General features: G+C 45.9%; 1 protein-coding gene across 1 annotated transcript in view; it reads right to left on the bottom strand.

Annotated features, from left to right (window-relative positions):
* CEP170B (centrosomal protein 170B) overlaps window positions 1–16206 on the bottom strand; it is a 116525-nt gene that overhangs the window by 35934 nt on the left and 64385 nt on the right. Inside the window, exons 7-11 of the mRNA XM_084837478.1 lie at window positions 11693–11809; window positions 6577–7053; window positions 4153–4919; window positions 2810–2995; window positions 1805–1940 (exon numbers count right to left, since the gene is read on the bottom strand). Of these exons, the coding sequence (XP_084693604.1) occupies window positions 1805–1940; window positions 2810–2995; window positions 4153–4919; window positions 6577–7053; window positions 11693–11809 (1683 nt within the window). The remainder of the gene's footprint in view (window positions 1–1804; window positions 1941–2809; window positions 2996–4152; window positions 4920–6576; window positions 7054–11692; window positions 11810–16206) is intronic.

The raw sequence follows: 16206 nt of genomic DNA, 5'->3' as shown, positions 1-16206 counted from the left end.
CACTGGCCAGGCCCTTTCTTTTTGTAAGCATCTTCAGTTTCCTCCCTTGGCTAATCTTCCCTAGCAGTTGAGAGGGGGAATTGCTGAGAAGAACAGCTGAGAGGGGAAGACAGCAGCAGAAAAAAGCCTGGACAGTGGTTTCTCCTTCCCTGCAAATGTGAATTCAAGCTCACATTTGCCTTCTTTGCCTGTAGTGCTGAAGAGATCCCATTTAGCAGCTTTCCAGATGCTGAGTATAACATGAAGCTCAATGGGGAAAAGACACAATTAACACTGATCTAATGCTACACCTGAGCTGGCATCAGCAGTGAAATATCTCATCTCTGTGTAATGGTGGGTAGCTTTGCTGCTGTAGGGATGACCTTGTTGTTGGGGCACTTGCCTTTTCCAACACATTTTCAAAAGGTGAATCAACAAGTCTTCAAACTGGGTGTCAGGAGTGTTTCTGAGTGCAAGGAGTTGGATATCAGTTCAGATTCCGAAGGAGAACTGTCAGACATGGGGGAGGTGTTTTCCCAGGCTAGTCCAGATATGAGTAGGCGTGCTTCTCAGGTTACAAACATCCAGATGGCTGAGCATGAGGGTCCCTCCTTAACCACCCCGCCCACGTGAGAAGCAGTGAACAAGAGGCAGCAAGATTTGGGGAAGATGACCTAATAGATGCTAGATGCAGACACAGAGCAAAGAGAGAGAAGGCAGGGGCAGAACTTAGATGGTCTACCCAATTGGCCTTGAGTGAAAAGCTGTGCTTAGAGGCCTCACGAGAAGAGAGGGACCTCCCCCGCTTAAGTTAGGCTAACCAGACCGCCTCCCACTTCAAATGGCGGGCAACTCTCGTAAATCCCATTTGAATGCCCTGAAGGCATTCCTTTGTAGACAGAGAGTCTGAGAATTTGCATCTGTATGACCCTGTGAAGTAATGGATTAAAAGCTACAGACTAAAGCCTCTCATCTGTGTATGTTTGGGCGGTGAAGTAAAGTGGGGGCTAAGGGAATCTTGATACTGGGAGACAAATGGAAAAACAAATAGAAAAGGTTCACAAAATGACAGGATATTATTTTAAAGTTTCATTAGCAACCTCCTTATGATAGTAGCAGGGGAGCGCTGAACTTCTAAAGGAGAAAAATGAAAGGAAATCTTTGCAAAATTAAAAACATTTAAAAAAATAGTCCAGGCAGAAGGGGTCGGATTGAACACGGTTGTTTTGCCAGCAGAACAGATACTGCGGTGCAACAGGACTACCCCATCCTCTACTCATCCCTGCAAACCCCCCACACACCTCCCAAATCTGCACTAGTGGGTCCCCCAAGCCTCCGGAGCAGATTTGGAGGACGCCCAGAGGGCTGCAAGGATGGGGAGCAGACAGAAAAATCCTGTTCCATTGGCGGAACAACCATGTTGGATCCAACCCTAGATATGATGCCTGAGGATCCACCTACTGACACATATATTTTGCTTGCTAAGGACTGTACCAGCCATCCCCAACCTGGTGCCCTCCAGATGTGTTGGACTGCAACCCCCATGGCTAATGGCCATACTGGCTGATAATCATGGGAGTTGCATTCCAACAGATCGGGAGGGTGCCAAGTTGGGGAAGGCTAGACCGTATTTTCTCCCATATGGCAGGGAACACTTTCTGGAAAAGTTACCATCTCTTTTTTTGAACAATATGTTCTAAGTCTAGAATACTGGCCCTAACATAAAGCAGCAGGAAGAAGACACAGAATCAGAATCACTTTATACTTTCCTCTTCTAGGTAAAGTCCTTTGGCAATGCAAGGATGACACCAGCTGCTGTGCTTACCTGTACCAGCCTGAGAGAGGGGGCTCGGCAGGTGGGCATCCCCCACTCCAGTAGCAGATCCTGAGTCTGTATAGCTATCTGCAAGGCTTGCCCATCTGGATACCCATTTCTGTCCACCTTGAGACGCAGGCGGTAACTGCGAAGGGGGGAGGAGGGGGAATCCCACGCAGTTAGAATGGTATTGTCATCGAGCCTTCATCATCCTGTGAAACATCTTGGCATTTTGTTCTCATCAGCATCCTTTGTTATGGCTAGATTTTCAGGAGGAACTGCTATGCCAGGTTATAGGGCTGGATTCAGACTTGCCCCCTCCATGCGCAGAAGGACTCCTTCTGTTCATGGAGGCAGCTGTGATTCAGCGGAGGCTTTGGGGCAGTGATTCTCTCCGATTCCCCCTTCCCCCAGCACCAGCAGAACTCTGTTGAGTGGAAGTCTGGATCCAACCCGCCATCTATGGATGGATATAGTTTGGGAAGTGATGGTAAGAGAAAAGCTCTCCCATCAAATGCAAGTTGCAAAAGGCCAAGAAAAGCCATATGCTGTGATTTCATATCAATATGGGCACCATCTATGAACTTTGCAGGAAGTTAAGGTGAGAGTATGCCAAATAAGTACAACATGATTTATTTATGTTAATTTCCAGAGCGGTAGCCATGTAATTTATTCTGCTTCTGCAAGACGTGGGGTGGGGTGGGGGGTAACAAGCTATTAAGGGCACTGAAGTGTTGTTCCCAAATCTCTGGAAACAACTCAGTTACTACCCTGCCTTCAGAGTGTTAGCAAGATTGACAGTCCCATTAGATTGCAAACCCGCGGGGGAGGGCTTTAGCATTATTTAAGGTGCACCACTTTGTTCTGAAAACGCTTTAGAATAATGGTTTGATTGTTATTAACAAGGCCGTGCTCACACAGTTCCATGGCTCTCTTCGGAGCCATGAGGACTAGAAGCACACACGCGAAATGTACCCGAGCCAAAGAGGACCAGCCTTCACACGTTCATTGTACCTGCATCTCTGCGTGATGTCCGCTGGCCACTTTGGAAGCAATGACCTGCATCATCGTCACCTTTGGGCTTGAGCCATTTTCACTAATCAAATGATGGGGCGCCAGTTCGTCTTTTTCACCTTTTATAACAGGCCGGAAGGCTGACGAAATTCTGGAAAATTCAGGGGACTCCAAAACACCAAAAACCTGATAAACCCAAGAGAGGGTGGGGAGGCTTAAAACAAAATAATGAATTCACGATCCACAAAGTCAGGATCTGTACCTCTGTCTAGGCCATGCTTCCCCAACCTGGTGCCTTCCAAATGTCGTCAACTACAAGTCCCACCATCCCCAGCCAGCATCAGCTGGGAATGATGGGAGTTGTGGTCCAACACATCTGGAAGGCACCGGGTTAGGGAAGGTGGGCCTAGAATTTGCCTTGAGCAGTCATTTAAGTGAACAGCTTTTCAACAGATTGTTTCATACTGGCATGGTAAGGTTTAAGAGAACATGCCCGCTGTTGCCCTCCCTTCCTGATCAGGTGGGGAGAACCCATCCATATTGCTCCTGGCCTTACAAACATCATGGAATGAAAAGCACCACTATGGTAATTCATGAAAGAACCCTCAATGAGACAGCCAGTGTGGTGTAGTGGTTAGAGTGTTGGACTGGGACTCGGGAGATCCGGGTTCTAGTCCCTACTTGGCCACGAAGCTCACTGGGTGACTTTGGGCCAGGCCTAACCCGGTTATTGGGAGGTTAAAATGGAGGGGAGGAGAATCATGTACATTGTTTTGGCTCCTTGGAGGGAAAAGTGCAATATAAACTTAACAAATCAAATCAAAAAATAAACATTCATTGCTTGGCTGAGAGGAATTGTTAGCTTGGAGCAAAAAAACTCTAGCAGTTTCCAGAATGGCTGCAGCACTGATGCCATGCCTGTGCAAGTTGGGACCCACCAAGCCCAACACAGACAGACGGGCAATTGATAGTCCTCCCTTCCCCCCAATGGCCCCATCAGCACCAACTTTAATCATGCTTAATGTTAACCTGAGTTTCCAACATAAAGAAGGATTTGCAGGTAACCCACCTGGGTTCAAAGCCTGGTAAAGAGAGAACCTGGTTAACATGAGCCATGGTTAATCAGATGTCAGGGAGAGGAGAATTCATAGGCAAGAACACAGGGGCCAAGAAGGGCTTCTGAGATCCTGTGGCCCTCTCTTTATCTGTTAAACACGGTTAGCAATCAGAAGCATTATACTGGCACCAGGTCTTATTGCCGTTCCCCTGATGTCACCATTAAGCAAACTATGGAGTGGAGAAAAACACACGCAGTTCTCTGTTTCTACGACCGATAGGTTTACCTGATCAATCATTTTCCGAGCTTCTTCTACTTCTTTATCTTGCGACTCTGTCTCAATAGTATAAGTGCCCGTTTCACTCAAGCTGTCCTCCTCTTCATGTTTCCGAGCTTTGACCAGCTTAGGATCCACAGCTGGTGTCAGGATCGCTTCTGGCGCTGATGGTACCACTACAACCCGTGGGGCGAGTGGCGCCGGCGCAGGAACCTGCTTCTCAGGGCTGGCTTTTCCAGCTTGAGAGCTCTCCCGTAAACACTCGGCAGCAAAATCCTGAGCGATTTTGGACTTCCTCCCCACGCTGCCATGATTTTTTACAGATGTCCTTGGCGTGGAGGACGAGGAAGAGCTGATCCGTTCCTCCGTCTTCTCCCTCTTAAAAGAACCGGCTCGTGGAGTGGTGAAAGAATTGCTTGGCCCTTTGGTTCCAACGGCGGGCGGATGCGGCGACGGCACGGAGCTCCCTGGTTTCTCAGCAGGCACGGTAATCTTGCGCTTCTCGACCTTGGCCTTCAAGGTGGGATCCACATCATTCTGGGCAGAGGGCCCACTGTGCGTGAAAGACTGCGATCTCTTCTTCCGAGGCGTGTCATCATCGAAAAACTCTATGACAAAGGCCTGCTGGTTGTGGAGCATTTCCTGGGGGTCACGCCGAATTTGGCGCTGGAGCTTGGCTTGCTCGGCCAGATGGTCATTGCTGGCTGACTCCTTCTCTGGTTTCGGTGCTACTGGGTCTTCCGAGTCACTCTGTGTTCCATCTTCGTGTCTGTTGCCTGCAAGGTTGACAAACAATTAGGACGGTTCTGGGACGGAGTAGGTGTACTACTGTGTCAGCACATCACTGTCTCCCTTCACCTCCAATTGGAAAGCATTTGGTATTTCTGAGTATCTCAGGGAATCTTACCCTCCCCTTCTCCCTCTGGCACCGCAAAAAAACAAAAAGGTTCTGATGCAGAACACAGAATAACGGGCTCAAGTTACAGGAAGCCAGATTCCGGCTGAACATCAGGAAAAACTTCCTGACTGTTAAAGCAATACGACAATGGAACCGATTTCCTAGGGAGGTGGTGGCCTCTCCCACGCTGGAGGCATTCAAGATAAGGCTGGACAGCCATCTGTCGGGGATGCTCTGACTTGGATTCCTGCATTGAGCAAGGGGTTGGACTCAATGGTCTTATAGGCCCCTTCCAACCCTACTATTCTATGATTCTATGTTTGAGTCGCTCCTTGAAAAAACCAAATGCCTTCCTTGCCAGTCTCCTCCCTTCCAAGCAAATTCACCTTTCCAAAGGGATAGGCAAACCAATAACAGGAAGGGTCTGCCAAAACCAGGAGGGGCCTTGCCTCTGTTTAACTGGAGATGACATTTGCTGCTGGTGTCCATGGGAGTTGCAGTTTTCTATACCTCCCGATTCAAATTATTTGTCGGGAGCCATACAACACTACACATGCCATGAACCCATGCAGGAAATCATTTCTAGAAAGAGTGCACAATCCACAGCCTGTGGGCTGCATGAGGCCTGCCTAACATCTTAAATGCAGCCTGCAGTAGATACCTTGTCCCCCCTGCCACCACATTCCCTGATACAGGTTGCTCTTTCTCACTTCTGCTAGAAGGACAGAGTAATTTGTGCCAGGATTGTTGGCATATGTGTGTACACTCACGCAGGTGTACACCAAGATGCATGTGTGTGTGTTCTTACATATGTGTGGCCCCCAAGCCAGCATCACATGCAGCCCTCGGGGCCAAAAAGGTTGTGCACCCTTGATTTACAGTTTGGCAGAGGCCTGCCAAGATGACTCCTGCCTCCAATAGCAAGACCATGCTGCCCCAGCCCCCCTCAGAAGGGTACGTTTGCTCGGAAGGATGGGGGAACCAGCCAAGAGTGCTGGCTGACAGCAGGCCGAACTCCCTTATGAACTGGCCCCACATTCAGAGAGGCTTGGGCCTGATTCGTAACATGGCTGGGTTTGCACGATCAGCGGGGGAAACCACGCACTGTAGCTTGTTTCCTCCGCCCCAGCTGTACCACTTGTGTGCCCGCCATTTGCTCAGTTACCTGCACCGCTTCGGAACTTGCTGCATCATCCGAACCCGGCATGGTGCATGCTGGGGGTGGCTTTTAACCCACCCCACAACCCATGGTTTGCAGTGGGAGTTGTGGGGTGTGTTAGAAGCCACCCCTGCAGCACACCGCACCGGGTTTGGCAACGTGGTGCAGGCAATAAAGCAAATGTGCACGAGTGACACATGTGGGGAAAACAAGCTACAGTGCATGCTTTCCCCCACTGATCGTGCAAATCATCTCAATGTGTGCAAGCTGGCATTCCAAATGCCAGTAATCCCAAATTTTCTTTCTTCCTTTGTTGATCTATATAAAAGTAATGTCCTGGACCACAGCCAGCAATTCAAAGAACATAGGGGCTCACCTTTCAGAGTTCTGACATGGACTGGGAGATCGCTTTTGGTACTGTACACATCGTCCCCTGGGGACTGCCTTCTCATGAGACTCGGGTCATTCTGCACCAGCCAATCAGCCACTTTGCTCTCGGCCGAGATCATTTCCACGTGAGCGGCTTCCTTGCCAAGGTTCCGTCTCTGCCTGAGTGAAAATTTGGTGACGTGATCCTTTATCTTGATTTTACCCGGCGTGCAATCGTCAAACTCAATGGTAAAAGACGCGTGGCTGTGCACAACCGGCAGCACTGCTGCGTCAACATCTTTGGTGGGGATCTCATGGACTTGCGCCTCCAGGGATTTCACCGGCTGCTGGAATTCTTTCGTTGGGATTTCAAAGTAACTAGGTTCCCTTCGGAATGCGTAGACAGCCTCACCTTGAGAATCTCGGTAGCCCGTGATGTTGCCGTTGATTTCTTCTTCGTGTTGGGCTAGGTCTTTTGTTCTTTCTAAAGGGTAAAAACAAAACAATTGAGGGTGGTAATGATGGTGGTGGTGGAGGAAAACAGCATAAAGCTGAAATTGGCACGGCTCAATGTTTTAGACATTGTGCAGATCTCTATTGGTTGCTTTTATTCTTTTAGGATGCAATCCTATGCATGTTTAGACAGAGAAAAGTCGTACAAGTCCCAGCTGGCTGGGGAATATTGGTACTGGTGGCGCTTTTTTTCTGTCTGAACATGCATGGGATTCACCCTTAATTTGATATTAGAGCTTTTATTGTGAGTATATTGTGTTGTCTTTCTTCCTTGCGTTGGTAAGCTGCTTCACAAGCCTAACGGCCAAGTAATGTGGGCGCATATTCTAGAAAGATTAACCTTTAACACAAGAGCACCTTATGGTATATTTATTGCCTATCTGTATATTTTTGTATGGTTTCTATTCTGTATGCCACTCTGAAATGCTTTTAGACATCTTGTCTTGCTACCACCTGCTGGCCCCTGTCTTCTGCCTTTCTTTCTTTACTTTTATTTTTAAACCGCCCAAGGACCAAAGTTCTTTGAGCATTAAGAACATACAGCACAAATATTAAAACAAAAAACAGTCCAGAATAAAACAAAGATAAAACCAGCACCAAAGAATAAACCATTACAACTTCATAAAACTAGATTTAAAACGGCAGCAGAATAGAATAGTAAAAGCACTAAAAGCAGTTCTTAAAGTGCCTGGGATAATAAAAAGGTCTTCACCTGTCACCCAAAAGACCATAACGTAGGTGCCAGGTAAGCCTCTCTGGGGAGGGCATTCCATAAATAGGGTGCCACCACTGAAAAGGCACTCTCTCTTGTAGCGCCTCTCCTTGCCTGGCAGGGGCACCTTGAGGAGGGCCTCAGATGACAATCTTAATGGGTAAACATTGGAGGGGACGTTCCTTCAGGTAACCAGGCCTGAAGCCATTTATTTATTTACAACATTTCACAGAATCATAGAACCATAGAATAGTAGGGTTGGAAGGGGCCTACAAGGCCATCGAGTCCAACCCCCTGCTCGATGCAGGAATTTGTATACTGCTCCACATTTAAATAGATTCCAGAGCAGTAAACAACAAGAGATAAAATGAACAAAAGATAAAAAGAATGAAACATGATACTAAAAATATTCTTTAAAAACAGAGTGCCAATAAAACTGAGGCAGGTTAACCAAGGAAGGCTTCCTGGAAAAGAGCAGTTTTCAGGAGGTGCCAAAAACAACCCAGTGTTGGTGCCTTCCTGACCACCAGAGGCAGGGAGTTCCATAGGAAGGGAGCCACTACAATGAAGTCTCTTCTCCAGGTGGGCTCCAGTCAGGCCATAGATTAGGGCTTTAAAGGTTAAAACCAGCATTTTGAATTGGGCCTGGAAATGGACTGGCAGCCAGTGCAGATGGAGGAGTACTGACATAATATGAGCACTTTGGCTGGTCCATTTGCACTCAGGATTCACAAGACTTACCAACTGACTTATGCCCACCATGGTACATCAGGATTCTGCTTCTGGGACACAAGCAAGATGTTTATAATTGTTGTAAACCACCCAGAGAGCCTTGGCTATTGGGCAGTATAGGAATGTAATAAAGAAATAAATATTAGAGTATGTGTGAAGGTTACTATTAAATTAGTCTTCCAGTGAATATATCATGCCCCTTGGTGGACAGAAGAACACATCACTCTGGAAAGCTGGAGTAAGAAAACTACAAGAGTAGGGAACCATGTGTGGGTGTGGGTGTTTTGTATGTGTATATGTATAAAACATTTATACTTATTTTTGTATATGTATTTTCATCCATTTTGTTAATATAAACTTGAAAAAAGTTACATAAAAATCCAATAATCTACGGAGGGAGCAATCTTATGGGGATAGACAGCCGCTTCTGAACTCGGAGGCGACCACCTATCCAATGCAGAGTGGGAGGAGCACAGAGGAGATTTTTGCCCCATGCTCCAGTCGCCCTGCATTTGTGGCTCGATGGCCAATTGCAGCTGTCTAGCTGCAGTGCTTCAGAGGGGTGGGGCGATGACACTGTCAGGGGTGTCTCTGAGCACAGGGAGTGGGACAGTAGTTCAAATTCTGAACAAGAACCACCAGACATGGGGGAGATAGTTTCCCAGGCTTGTTCAGACATAGCTAGGCAGGCTCCTCAGGTTTCAAAAGTCCAGCTGGACGGACAGGGCCCCTCTTCCCCCCCCCCGCCCCTGTGAGACATAGCGAACAGGGAGAGGCAAGGTTTGGAGGGTGTGAATTAATAGACGCCAGGTGCAGACGCAGAGCCAAGACAGAGATGGCTACGGCAGAACTTAAGACAGTCTACCCGATTGGCCTGGTGTGAACAGCTGTGCTTAGCCTCACGAGAGAGAGACCTCCCCCCACCCCTTAAGTTAGGCTGGTGAGACTGCCTTTTTTTCAAATGGCGGGCAACTTTCGTAGCTATCTTTTGAACCCCCTGAAGGCATTTCCTTTGTAGACTGAGAGTCACTGAGAATTTGCATCTGTATGACCCTTTGAAGTAATGGATTAAAAGCTGTAGATTGAAGCCTCCTGTCTGTGTTTGATTCAGCGTTTGAAGATCAGTGGGGACAAAAGGAATCCCGACAGACACATAGGAAGCGTCATACTGGCCCTTCCAAGGTCCCCACTCCTCCCTGGCCCCAGGAACGCTCCCTTTCCTCTCGCTCCACACTGCTCTTACAAGTGTGGAGCCCAGGACGATCCCCGCTGCCTATGAGGTGACAGGGGCAGGGAGGCAGTTTTTTGGGAACCGACCTCGGAATGCAAGCTCCAAGGTCAGTTCCCGAAAACCAACTAATCCTATAGCCGTCTAGCGGCCACAGGATTGAGCCCTAAAGCTCATAGTACTAATAAAAACCCCATAATTAACAGATACTGAAGCTGAAGCTCCAATATTTTGGCCACCTAATGCGAAGAGAAAACTCCCTGGAAAAGACCCTGATGCTGGGAAAGACTGAAGGCAAAAGGAGAAGGGGACGGCAGAGGATGAGATGGCTAGATAGCATCACCGATGCAATGAATATGAACTTGAGCACGCTCCGGGAGAGAGCGCAGGACAGGAAGGCCTGGCGTGCTATGGTCCATGGGGTCACGAAGAGTCGGACACGACTGAACGACTGAACAACAACAAAAATTAACAAAGATAAGGGGGAAAATCGACATTTACAATTTACAAACAACAACAAAAGAGGAGAAACCCCTCCACACACACAAAAACTAAAAAGTGGAAGCAGTGTTTACAGAATGGAGGGGAGGACATACTCTACCTTGAAAATGGTTATTCCAGAAATTTATAATGTTTATGTTTCTGTTTAGAAAAATACACATATGTGTATAAGCATAAATAAAGCTTTCAAAAGTCATTCTGCTGCAGTGAATACTTTATGGTTCTGTAGCCTTGGTTTGTTATGGTTATCGAAAGTTGCTGCCGCTGTTTTGAAAGTCCACGTAGAAGATGTCCTTCACAGCGAAGGTCTCTTGATAAAGCCCAGATAAGAATGCTTCCCTTCTCAGCCCCTCTCCATATTTTGTTGCCTTTCTACTTTTCTGAATTCTGTGAAAACTCACCTGGCATCAGCAGCTGCCTTTGTCCATTTTCTTGCTCCCACCCTTGCGGTCTTCTACCATGCACCTTCTTATGAGTGGAATGCATAGCCCTTCACTGGCTTCCTTCTGTCAAACCAATTCCTTCTCCACTCACATTATGCAGGGTATGGAGAAAGTGGGTAGCGAGGCATTTTTCTCCCTCTCTCATAATACTAGAACCCAGTGGCGTCATCCCATGAAGCTGATGGGTGGGAGATTCAGGACAGATAAAAGCAAGGACTTCTTCACACAGCACATAGTTAAACTATGGAATTCACTTCCACAAGATGTAGTGATGGCCACCAATTTGGATGGCTTTTAAAGGGGATTGGACAAATGCATGGAGGATAAGGCTATCAATGGCTACTAATCTTGATGGCTATATGCTACCTCCAGTATCAGAGGCAGTATGCCTATGTACACCAGTTGCTGGGGAACATGGGCGGGAGGGTGCTGTTGCACTCATGTCCTGCTTGTGGGTTTCCCATGGGCAGCTGGTTGGCTACTATGTGAACAGTACGTTGGACTAGATGGACTCTTGGTCTGATCCAGCATGGCTCTTCTTATGTTCCTGCTTTAAAATCCCTCTTAAAAAACAAAATATTTTACAAAGGCTTTCCTAGGTTACTGTGGAGCTGTTTCCCTCTAATCCTTCTAGAACTGGTCATTCTGATAAATGTGCCCCCATGGACCTGATTCAAGACACACTCAACGGATATGCAATACGAGATGCCAATGCATCGATTTTCCATGGCAACACTGAGATACTGACTAAGCATGGAAGGATTACAGCAGCCTTCTTCAACCTGGTGCCGTCCAGATGTGTTGGACTGCAACTTCCATTACTCTGGCTGGGAATGATGGGAGTTACAGTCCAACGTATCTGAACAGCACTGAAGTGGGGAAGGCTGGATTAAAGAGAAATGCCATGCTTAGATATAGTCCCTATAGGAAAAGCTGCTATCACTTTCATGCTTTGCACATCTATTGCTGCTATGCAAGCAGGAGCTTTATTTACCTGAATACTGTTCTTCAGGCCTCCGGTCATCTGTTGGCTCGAACTTATTATTGGCATCATCTTCTCCCCACCATGAGGGCTGACCATAAAGAGGTGTGCGGTAAGTAGTTGTAGTTTCTGGGGATAGAAAAAGCAAAATAAAATAATAAAAATAAAGAAGTGTGTTTGTTGGCAGCTACCGCCATCCGGTCCAAGGTGGTGGCAAAGGGCTTCTTTATTCCAAGTATGCCTTTTCAAAAACTAAGAGCAAAAATCATTTAATTGAAATAGTGTTTATAAACCAACTGCTCACTAGTTGCATTTTTGAAATCATCAAGCTCCCTTTCAACCCGCGTTTCTTAACCAGCTTCAAACCCTGGTTTCAAATGCTGGTTATCTGGAGTACCTGGATAGACGGGACCAACTTAATTCCAGTACATATGTATACTTTAAGGCCACAGAAGGCCTACAAGCATTCTTTTATCCATCCACAGACTTCTAATATGTCATTTGATTGAACCTCCTCTTTCAGTACAAAATGAACTGCTTTTGGTTAACGAGGGATGTCTTAAATCTCTACATACCTTCACAGCCTTTCCTAACCTTACTTAGGGGCACTTTCACTGTATGGAGATAAGTCCATATTCTTCCTGACCAGTCTTAACTGTGTGGCCTTTGTTTCTCATTTGCTGGCAACCTCAGTCTTTGTGGCCAGAAGTAAACTAACCAAGCACTCTTACTTACCTTTAGGTACTGCACCATCTAAATGCCCCAACAATAATCTTAAAACTGTTAACACGACTACACATGAAATAATCTCCTTACACATGTCCTATACATGTCTACTCAAACATAAGCCCCATTGAATTTAATAGGACTTACTTCCAGGTACGTTTGTATAGCAGGGGTGGGCACCTTCAGGAACTGCAGGGGACAATTTCAATGCGTCCACCCTCTCGGGGTGCATTGCAGCCATGCACTACCAAATTTTGGTGGTGACAGTGGCAAAATAGGTAATTTCCTGCCAAATTTCAGCAAAAATCGCTGATTGTCTCGCCGTTGCCATCAGAACTAATTTGGGGGCAGCGTAACCCTGGGGGGCCATATGCAGCCCATGAGCCATATGTTCCCCCCACCACCACCAATGTACAGGATTGCAACCTTAATAAATGCTTGTACATCTACTCTTTTAACCACCATTCATTAACCATCTTCAAACCGCGGTTTTAAATCTCAGTTAAGCAGAATGCCTGGATATCCGTAAGCCACAGTTAATTCCAGTACAGATGCATCTCATAACCACAGTTAAGAGAGTGGGCGGGCTACAGAGAGACAGTCCCTGATTGTGATCAAGTAATCACAGTTACGAACAAGCTGGCATTGCATCAGCACTAGACCTTAACCTAAAGTTACCATCTTAGGGGTTACAGAGAAGAATGAAATCCTTTCCCCATCAGTTCTCATTTTTAAAAGCTATTAAAAAGCAACAGCTGTTAACAATATAAACCTTTGAACCTTTCAGTGAATCCATGACCTAAATGGAGAGATTTTTCAGTGACAGGAGCTCCATTCATGTGAATGGCCCTCCCCCAGCATCTGTGTGCCATTCACATGAATGGGCCCATTTTCGTTCTGCATGCATGCTATATATCATTTTCAAATTGTAACACACCCTGAGCATTAAGGATGGGGCAGGCTAGAACTTGCAATACGTAATTACTGCTCTTTCTTTCTGTCTTGCAAGCATTAGAGATGCCTCTGCTGCAAACTTTTTGCCGTGATATGTGCTGCCCATTATTCTTCCATTATTATTAATAATAATTTATGTAGCACTTTTGTTGAGCAGCAGGGTGCCTTAAAATACCAATCTTGATTGTTACAGATGACACTTTGGAGCAGGTCATCATTATCCCCATTTCATAGACAGGAAACCTGAGGCTGAGAAAAAGGGACTAACAAGACATTAAACTCATGGTTGCCTCCAAAACCAGCAGCCCCATGTTCCTCCCTGCACAACATCTAGTGTGACTCACCAGTGTTTTTAAGACAAGATGTTCTCTATTCCCCCAGCTCCATTCCAAATCATCGGCGGCTGGCAGGGAAAGGCGGAACATCATGATATCATTGACCATGCTGCCTGGGAATGATGGGAATTATCACTCAACGGCACCGGGTCGGAGAAGGCAGGCATGAGTTATACTAAATCAGCCTTTCCCAACTTAGTACCCTCCAGATGCCACTCCCATAATTCCACAACTCCACAATGGACATGCTGCCTGGGAATTATGGGAGTTACAGTATGGGCAATGGAGATGCTGGCTTGGAATTGTGGGAGCTGCAATCCAATACATCTGGAGGGTGTCAGGTTGGGGAAGCCTGCACTAGATGCGACAGAGTGGGAGAGGGGAAGCAGACAGGGAGTGGTGGATGTTTTTGGTGGCAGCCACATGTGTAGCATAACCTTTAATGTATCCCAAAGTGATTTGCCCAGTGCCATGCATCAAGTCCACAGCTAAGAGGTATGATATCAGGTCTACCAGATCCAACACACAGATCTGAAAAAATAAAGAAACCTGGAATTCCTAAAATGTTCAATGTTATCACAATTAACATTTTAGGTACCTGAGGACCCAAGCAGACTGGGATTTTTCCAGTCCTGTGAACACACTGCCAATTAACTGACTCATGCTTTTATCCCTGTTTTTTCTTCTTATTATTTTTTTACTATTTACTTAGGGAATGCATATTTAGCTGTTTAAAGACATTCTCAAATTGCTAACTCAGGACATCACCTCTCAGGGATCTGCCAAAGGGGCCTTCAGTTAATTGCACTCACTGGAAGGATTTTTTTTAAACCCCAGCAGCAAACACATGACATCTACTTGGGAAGTTCCCATTTTAAAGAAAAAAGCACAAGAGTTCTCCACCCGGTAACGCGTACCCCAAACTAGCTTTCATGAACAAATGAAATGCCTTCTCTTCAACACTATGGTGCTTTATCAATCAGCCACCTTACTGGCTTGGAAATTATAAAACACCCTCAGGGTTAAGGATTTGAAAAGCCAATTTAGCAACACCCCTTCCCCGCAACCATGCTTTAAAAAATATATTATAAATATACAAATATACAAAACATCACACATTATCCCAAAAAAGTCTCAAATACAAAATAAAGCTGACACGGATGCTCAAGTAATGCTAAACAACTAACAATCAAGCATTCTAAGTTTTCCTTATTTTCCTAACTTTCCTAACAGATACACGACGGTCCACGTCAAAAGTTTACATAAAAATGCAAAAGCTCTGTACTTATTAAAGTCCAAATTATATTGTTGTTTCATATGAGAAATTAATGGCATCCAAAGCTGATCAATTCTTTGTTTTTGTTGTCTACCTCCATGTAGATGAACAAATTCTGTTAATTTAATGCAATTTAATTAATCCATTCCTTTAACGGAGTGCTGGTTAATCTCCTTTTTGCAACGATGACAAGATTCCCTACCGATTCTATGTGCTTGTTTTCCCTGTGCTTTTTCCTTAAGAGTGGAAGTACCTCCTTTTACCTCATGTCTTCAGAGGCCAAGGACCAGTACTACTTTGCAACATGAGATTGGGAGGGCATGACTGTTGACGACACAAGGAAGAGGTGGAGGGTGCATAACCCTTCTCCCAGCATCAGATTCTGCCATCCCCACAACTGTCTTTCCCCCAGCAGGGTTTGAGACCCATGTCTCCACCACAAATCCGAGTCTGGAAACTGGTGCAGAACTTTGATTTGTCACACCAGTATCCCCTTCTTCCATGATGGAACATAGGAAGCTGCCTTACACTCAGTCAGTGTCCATCTAGTCCAGTATTGTTGACACTGACTGGCAGCAGCTCTCCAGGGTTTCAGGCAGGAGTTTTTCCTGCCCTACCAAAAAATGCTGGGAATAGAACCTAGGGCCTTTCGAATGTAAAGCATGTGCTCTACCACTGATCTATGACCTTTCCCACAAAGGAGGGCTCCCCTCCCCTTGGAATTCAAGGTGGTGTAGATATGGTTTCCAGGTTCCATCCAGGCAACCAACCAGACCCAGATCTGCTTACGTCACTGTGTCATGTGCCTTGCACATGAGCCAAAATATACATTAAAAAACCTAGCCTTACTCAGCAACTACGGATGTATGAGAAATTTGTTTCTGTTCATTTTTAACGAGAATTTACCAAGTTCGCATCTACCAGAACCAAATGCGGACCCAAACATAATCTGCGAAGTCTGCACATTTCCCAAGCTTGCAATGCAATTAGCAGAACAAGAAAATGCATCCGAAATATCCATACATGTGAAAAAGATGCATGGAAAATGTATACATTTCAAAACTGTGCACAATGGGTGCGTACATTTGGGGAAAAGCCCGTGAAAATACACACTAATTTCCACGGGGAAAGGAAAAAAACAAAAGCTTGCAATTCGATACGGACATGACTCAGAACAAGCTTTGAGATAAAGTTCAGAGAACCTCAATAATCTCGGGTTTCACTGATTCACATAT

Source organism: Heloderma suspectum, chromosome 1 (genome assembly GCF_057233095.1).
Source record: "Heloderma suspectum isolate Gila_16-S chromosome 1, 16-S_ref, whole genome shotgun sequence".
Taxonomy (NCBI): domain Eukaryota; kingdom Metazoa; phylum Chordata; class Lepidosauria; order Squamata; family Helodermatidae; genus Heloderma; species Heloderma suspectum.
This window is presented reverse-complemented; position numbering and strand designations above follow the sequence as displayed.